This window comes from Brassica oleracea, chromosome C3 (assembly GCF_000695525.1).
Source record: "Brassica oleracea var. oleracea cultivar TO1000 chromosome C3, BOL, whole genome shotgun sequence".
NCBI lineage: Eukaryota > Viridiplantae > Streptophyta > Magnoliopsida > Brassicales > Brassicaceae > Brassica > Brassica oleracea.
The window spans coordinates 16490431-16498635 of NC_027750.1; the positions used below are offsets into that span (position 1 = coordinate 16490431).

Here is an 8205-nt window from a genome sequence, read left to right on the forward strand (position 1 = left end):
TATATTCCGACGAACCAATGTCCGTCGGTATATTCCGACGAACCAATGTCCGTCGGTATATTCCGACGAACCAATGTCCGTCGGTATATTCCGACGAACCAATGTCCGTCGGTATATTCCGACGAACCAATGTCCGTCGGTATATTCCGACGAACCAATGTCCGTCGGTATATTCCGACGAACCAATGTCCGTCGGTATATTCCGACGAACCAATGTCCGTCGGTATATTCCGACGAACCAATGTCCGTCGGTATATTCCGACGAACCAATGTCCGTCGGTATATTCCGACGAACCAATGTCCGTCGGTATATTACGACGAACCAACGTCCGTCGGAATATACCGAGGAATCCACTACGTCGGAATTGTCCGAGGAACGTTCTCCGTCGGTACATAGTTTTTCCGATGAACTCTGGTCTCGTGTGTCTGCATCGTAATATCGTCGGAAGTTTGTCAGAATGACGTTTCTCGGTATTCGTCAGAAAGTCGTCGGAAGTTCTGACGAAATACCGACGAATTTTTTTTCCCGACAAAACGATACCGACGGACAGGTTCGTCAGAAATTCGTCGGAATCGGTCTATTCCGACGAATTTCTGACGATTTCGGCCATCAGAATCCCCATGTTTTCTTGTAGTGCTCTTTGAACGTCAATCTCATAATGTTCGGGTAAAAATTGCTAGACTAAATTTTGGGCCGGATCGATGTGAATCGAGTTGGATTGCTTCTATCAATTTGGATTGCTTAGATCGGGTTCCGATATTATATTAAGTTAGATAGCTTTTAACTTATAACCAATTGGTGATAATTATACATCTCTTTTATATATTAATTAAGATTGTTTCCAAATTTATGAGAGACTTTGTCTCTAATAAGTTTGACTATAAGCTTGACTTTGATCCGAACATTTCACTTCAATAATGGTATTTACTTCGTTCTTGGCGTTGATTTTTGCCTTACTAAACTGGAATTTATACACTAAGAGATGAATCACTATAATTTCAAACGGCCGGGCCACTAAATATCGTAGTGTCTAGGGATATTTTGTTCATTAAATTTCTTTAATGACAATATAGTACGAAACCAACCACGGCTTTGCATGCATAGATACAAAACACAGTACTATTACACAGGTCATAACTCACAAAGACACACGATAATGTGTGTATATGGAAATGACATATCAACCTTCAGTTGTGGAGATCTCTTGTCCGGTTTAGACACAATATGGGGAAACCTAAGGCATGGTTCTAGTTTTTTTTTTAAGTTTCAAGTTTTAGTTGATTGAAAAAACTGGGAAAAAAGTCCTCGATCCGTGCAAAAAAAAAGTTGATAACGTTGTAGAAAAGCTTTCTTGATGGGTCACTATACTAGTAAAAATTTTTTTTGAAAAGAATACTTGTAAATTTTAATACTAAGCTATTATTCCTCATCATTGTTATGATAACTAATTAACTATATCCCTTATACGTATTTAAACTTTGTTGAGTGCAAACTGTGGTTCCCATTATAAAGGTTAACAAAAAAAAGTTAAGACTAGAATATACTAGTTTAGGTGATTTGTATGTACTATATATATTGTCGCCAATGTGTACATATCCATATTCAAATCTTATAAAATGTAAGTTGTTAATACAAAAAAGTGTTACGCTTTTACGAAATTCCTAGTCAAACATATGAAAAAGAAACACAACTGATTGTATATAGAACTATAAAACAGTATATTTGACATATTTTCCCCAACAACAATACAGATCAACGTTCAGGCAGTCATCACAAACTTGCTTGAAAATTTTCTGAATTTTTTGAATTAATTATGTTTCAGTTCCTTCCATTTTATGAATCACGCAAAAACAGTTAATTCTCAATTCAAGTAAAAATTATAAGGAAAACAAAAATTTTATGTATACATGTGAATACCCTACTACTATACAAGTAAATTATGCTTATCATCGAGCCTTCATGGATCAAAATTTACAGCCATGCTCCATTTGAATATCCGGGAGAGGATCCATCCGTGGATTGCACCTTCCACCCGGGAATTAGGTCTGTATTTTTAATAGATCCGGGTTTAACCTTTTTTTTTTTCAAAAAAAAAAATTTACAGCCATGCTATAAAAACGTTTTCAACACATCTGTCGCTAAGTTGATTTTAATACGAGGATGGATCCTATATTAACTCAATGTTATGGCTGCAGATGCATGTCCCCAGTCGAATCTTAAATATTTTGTGTAGTTGGGTCAAAGTTATATACAGTATTTCTTTTGTTTCTCTTTCTCTTTCTCTCTCTCCTACAGCCAGTACTTCAAAGAAACTAAGTTGCATTTGATTGAGCAAAATGTTCTTAATTTTTTTCTTCCTTCGTCCGATTTGTATAAACTACTGCAAAAACTACTTTTTAGCAACGTTATTTTAGTGTCATACTAGTGTTGACCCAGTGCTACGCACTGAGATAATATTTGTTTACAAATATAATCAAACTTTTTTGGTGTAAATAAAACCAAATTATATACACATAACTAAAAGTTACATGTATAAAACTTAGCCAAAGAAAATACAAATAAATATAAAAACAGTAACACATTTATCTTTACAAAATATAAACACATTTATCTATAAAAACATTAACATATTTATCACTGATTAACCACAAACATATAAGAAAGTTACATTGTTATAAATTCTTTTTTTTAAACATTAAAATCTTGTTAAACTTTATTACAGGGGAATAGAACGTGTGGTTGGAAGAGACTTATGATGAAGTCTGAACCAATATGCTAACTTGTCTTTCGTTTGTTATAAATTATTTAGTTTTAGACAAAATGGTAATTTGAAGCTTTCTTAATTTACTTCTGTCTTGCTCTTTCTTTCAGTACATTTTTCTTCTTATTAACATGATGTATACAATATATGTCTTTGGCTTCTTACATCAAGTAATTCATTCAACATCTAAATAATCTTACAAATTAGTTAAATCATTAAAAACAGTAAAAGTCGGCATGTAAACATAATTCTTTGAAAACAAATCAGTCCATAACAATGAAAAATAATTTAAGTAATCAAAATTATTTATACTTTAGTTTGAGAATAGGTGATCTTTACTATTTAATGTATACTGCTATATTTTTAAAATCTAAATTACATAAATGACTAAAACATTGAGTAAATACTAACTGAAATGACATTGCGAAAAATATGTTCCTAATTGACACTTGAACTAAGTAAACCTTACCAGAGTTATTGACACTTACATAATCATAGTCATATTCTTTACTGGCACTTACATTATAACTGAAGAAATATGATCATGTGAATTAGCGATGACACTCACATGTGGTTTTGCAGCTCCTTGATGATATAGAGTAACTAATTAATAGCTTAATAGATAGTCAACCAGAAAGCACAAGTGCGAGATGTTTCTTCTTGTATAGTTAAGAGCAAAGCAGTCAATGTGGAAAATGGACTTTACATGAGTTCATATTAAGTTATAACGTGGATTTATATTCAAACCAAACATGATTAAAGGTGTAGTTTTCATGAAGGTGGTGAGTAAGGGAAGGATAATTATCTAGCCGAGTAACATATTTTCCTAATCAAAATGAATTTTATTTTTAGCTATTCTGAACCTGGTTTGAGATCATGTGTATATTGCCATTATCCAAAGAAATATAACCAACCCATGAAAATATGATCAACATAACGTTAAAACTCACCTGAAAACTATAAGTTGAAAATCTAACAACTTTCAAGCTTTTCATCTTCCCTTCTTTCTAGAAAGCTTCAGCTGAAACCGTGGAGTATATGAATAGACCATGGAATCGAGTTGAAGAGAAGTGGAGAGCAGGACCTCTCTTGCGTTACAAACTTACAGACCATGGAGAGCAATGAAAGTTAAAGACTTGACGTGCAGTTTAACCTCTCCCCTATTTGTCAAATTTAAGAGATATAGGAGTATGGGGATGAAGAAATAAGATCGTGGGTCGTGGAATATTTTGAGAAACTGCTGATAGGATGTGTTTTTTTCTAAAAATTATTTTGTTTTAATTGATTATGTTTATTAAATTTTATAAAATCCAAATGGCAAATTTTGATTTGTTATGTGACTTGTGCTTTAGTATATAAAGGATTGATCTTCGTATTGTTACTTTATGTTATTATTAATTCATATTATTGTCATAAATGAGCCTTAAATTAATATAAAATACATAAAATAGTACCCACAGCATAGTTTTCTGCTTAATAATTAATACCTTACAAAAGCACCTTAAACCTCAACCTTGGCATATGATCATAGAGTTTCTTAAAAGAGTTAAAATGATATAAATAAAATTTGGATATCTCACAATTTGAAAATTTCATTAAAAAGTCTTGCATTTAGTTGTTCATTATTTGTTGAGAGATTTGCATTGAGGTTTCTCTTATACTAGGTGCATTTGGCTCTCTAATCACGGCTAATTCGAATGCTCATTCGTGAGAGGATCTAATGTGTATTTATCTCTAGTTATTTTACATCTACTGTTGAATTTATTTTGTACGAAGAATACTCTTTCATCGATAATTAATTCAAAGTTAACCTAAAGGAGGTTGCCTGCCACAGGATTTACCTATAAAGATCTAAGAGAAAATTTATTTTAATTAGGATCAACATAAAATATATAAACTTGTAAACTGTAATACTTATTAAACTGTGTGTGTCTAAAGTAATAAAAAGCTCTAAAGGGATTATAGTTCAGACATTTTGGAGGTGGAAATTGTTAAATCTTGCCCTGAAGAGTAAAGAATATAACTCATGATTTAAGTCGTCATGGTTGAGTTATCATCGATAGTCGATGTTAATTGTACAGAAGGTAAAAAAAAAACAAATGAAAGCAAAACTAAAACTTACAGTGGAAACGTTTTTGTGGAAAATTCAAAGCGAAGAAAACGAGCCACATGCTTTGGTCTCCTATACTCTCCTTCTCACTTCTTCCTCTTCTTTCTTATCCTATTTGTACCATTCCTCTTTATAAATAATCCTTCTTACATGTCTATACTCGAACATATACTTTCCAAGAACCCTAAAATCCCGAGAAAAAAAAAGCAAAAGAGTAAAGGGAACCTAGTTTTTATCATGGCTAGGCAAATAATGATCACAGTTGAGTCGTCAAAGAAGAAAGTGGGTGGAATTGTGAAGCTCAAGAATGTTGTAGAGAGGTTGGTGCAGATTAAAGGCTTTTCCTCGGCCAAGAAACCCTGTTCCGAGGAGTACGGCCGTGATTGTGTCCCAAAAGATGTGAAGGAAGGTCATGTTGCGGTGATAGCCGTTGATGGATATCATGAGGCTACACAAAGATTTGTTGTCCCACTAATGTTTCTAGAACACCCGATGTTCAGGAAGCTTCTCGAACGGGCGGAGGAAGAGTATGGGTTCAATCACGATGGAGCACTCATGGTACCATGCCGGCCAAGCCACCTCCGGAAGATATTGACCGAACAGTGGTGTTAGAACTTTTATTTGTAGTGATTATATACATGGTTTACTTGATATAATATAATAAAACTGGATTCGTTACAAGAGGGACTCTAAAGCATTCATTCTAGTGTTTAAGTATGCGTTGGGGGTATATGTTTCAAAAAAAAAAACTATGCTATGTTTGGGTATCTAACGAATAATTTATCTTATCACGCCTTAAACTTGCATCTCGACAGTTAAGACGCAAATCATCCGGCGAATTTGATATGTCATAGTTTTAACAAACCTCAAAAAAACTGAATTGTTTTAGTAAAATGACCTAAAACTCAGTGTTTTGGTATATTTTTTCATATTTTAAACAACTGATTAAAAGTGTGTTGTTTAGTGCTCCTCGACTTCAGTTTGACTTGCAAGGTCTTTAATAGAGAACTTTGTTTTGTTTGGTCGTTCTATACTGGTCTAGTTACCCACATCAAATTTGAATAATATAATAGTCCTTCGTTGCAAAAAAAAAAACTTCAGTTTGAAAATTGTTACGTTTGAAACGGTATTTAGTCAAAACTAGCTTTCATATTATTTTTCATAATTTTTTTTTGGTAAAAATGTTAAAATTATCATTACCAATTTTTAGTTTCTTACAGAACTATAGAGATAAATCTATCTTGCTAGCTCTTCCGGCATATTTTATGTCGACTTTCTTGCTCCCGCTGGAGATATGTGAAAACCTTGCAAGTGCCATTGCACAATTCTTGTAGAGCTCAAATCCACCAAATAAAGAAATTCACTCAGGAAAATGAGAAAAAAAACTATGTTTACCAAGAGAGAAGGGTGAGATTGGTTTATGTATGATCTATGAGCTCAACCTGGCTTTACTAGCAAAACAATTATGGAGACTAGTTCAATTCCTGATTCGTTAGTGGCTCGAGTCTTGAAGAGAAGATACTACAGAATAAGTTCGTCTTTACGAACAATATATGCAAGTAGCCCATCCTATGTGTGGACTAGTATTTCAGCGGCACAAAAACTACTACTTTTGGGAATTTGACAGAAGATACATTCAGAATACGAAGTCAGGGTGTGGGAGGACCCGTGGATCCCCACTACACTAGCTAGGCCTGCTTAACCCTCTGCCCCAGTATTGCATCCAAAGATGAGAGTCATGGACTTTGTTAATCGAGAATTGAAGGAATTAGATGTTTGATTACTGGAGGATTATGTTGCCCACAATGATATACTTCTTATAAGGAGTTTTGCCATAAGCTCGACTCATCGTTGTGATACATTATGCTGGAACTACACTAGAAATGGACAGTACACGGTTAAATCTGGATACTAGGTAGCTCAAAACTTATTGAAAAAAGAGGAAGAGACTGAGGTTTTGAAGCCCAGTAAAACCAAGCTCCAAGCCTTTGCTTGGAAAGTAAAAGCACCTCCGAAGATATGTCATCTTATGTGGCAACTGATAACAGGACATGTGGATGTAACGCGAAATCTGAAACGCCGCAATATGAGATGCGACAACTATTGTCCCATATGTGGGGAACCAGAGGAAACTGTTACTCATGCCATATTTGAATGCCCTCCAACTCAAGTATCGTCCCTATAACCAACACCATCTAGCCAAAACATTTTTCCATTACAAAGCATTTATGCCAATATTGACTACCTCTTCTGGAAAAAGAATAGCATTGTTGAACCCGAACTAGACAGAGATCCTTCTCTCTGGCTAATCTGGTATATTTGGAAGGCTCGAAATGATACATTATTTGGGGGGACTGACAGGGATCCGTTGGAGTTAGTCTGATATGCAGAGAGTGAATGCCAAGCATGGTTTAATGCAAATGAAATGATCCTTCCAGCTGCTCCACAAGAGCATAGTTGCGAAGAATTCCAGGTCATAAGCCTGGATAATATCTGCATGGTAGATGGTTCATGGACTTCCACAGCACAATTCAGTGGTTGTGGATGGGTTTGGAAGGATACTTTTGGAAAGATTCAGCTAAGGAGGTGAGAGACTGCTTTACATTTGGAAGTAGAAGCATTGCGATGGGCAATGTAGAGCATGCTTCAACATTCGTCATGTCAGCGCTTTGGGACTGGTTGCAAGGATCTAATCGCGATGATAAAGGAGTCGTGAATTTTGTCAAGTTTTGCAAAAGAATTGGAGGCTATTCAGACACTAAAGATATGTTTTCTAGAGTTCGAGATACCTCATATATATCCCAAGAGCCCAAAATGGAATTTCAGATTCTTTAGCTAAGATTGCACGATCTTTTCATAGAGAACTTTGTTACTCTGGTTGTTCTATTCCTGTCTGGTTACCCAGACCACCTCAAGTTTGAATAATAAAATAGTCGTTCGTTGTAAAAAAAAATGCAAAACTTCAAAGATAATAAGAAGCAAAAAAAATTAAAGCAACTACACTAACTAAACATCAAATCAAACTGAACTAAGGAGGGGAAGATACAACCAGCTAAGAGCCCACACGAAGGACCCATCAGAGTCGGCACAAGTCGCTTGCCGCAAAAGGATGAACCGCATTGAATACGAGACCTTGAGCCCGGTATAAGTCAGTGTACCCGATGAACAAGTCTTTATGATATGTGCATCCAAGAACATCTCGCTAATGACCTTCTTATCCAGTTCCAACACGCACAGACCTCTAACTGATGAACTAACACACCTACTAGCCAGCCAAGCCTTATTTCAACACCAAACAAACATACTATAGAGATACAAACCTGAAAAGTCCAC

At 35.0% G+C, this 8205-nt stretch overlaps 1 protein-coding gene across 1 annotated transcript; it reads left to right on the plus strand.

Moving 5' to 3' along the window:
* Positions 1-5000: 5000 nt before the first annotated feature.
* On the plus strand, positions 5001-5702 carry LOC106328723. Its single transcript, XM_013767219.1, has one exon. The coding sequence runs from the start codon at positions 5023-5025 to the stop codon at positions 5482-5484; it is 462 nt and encodes a 153-aa protein (XP_013622673.1). The 5' UTR covers positions 5001-5022; the 3' UTR covers positions 5485-5702.
* Positions 5703-8205: the final 2503 nt, after the last annotated feature.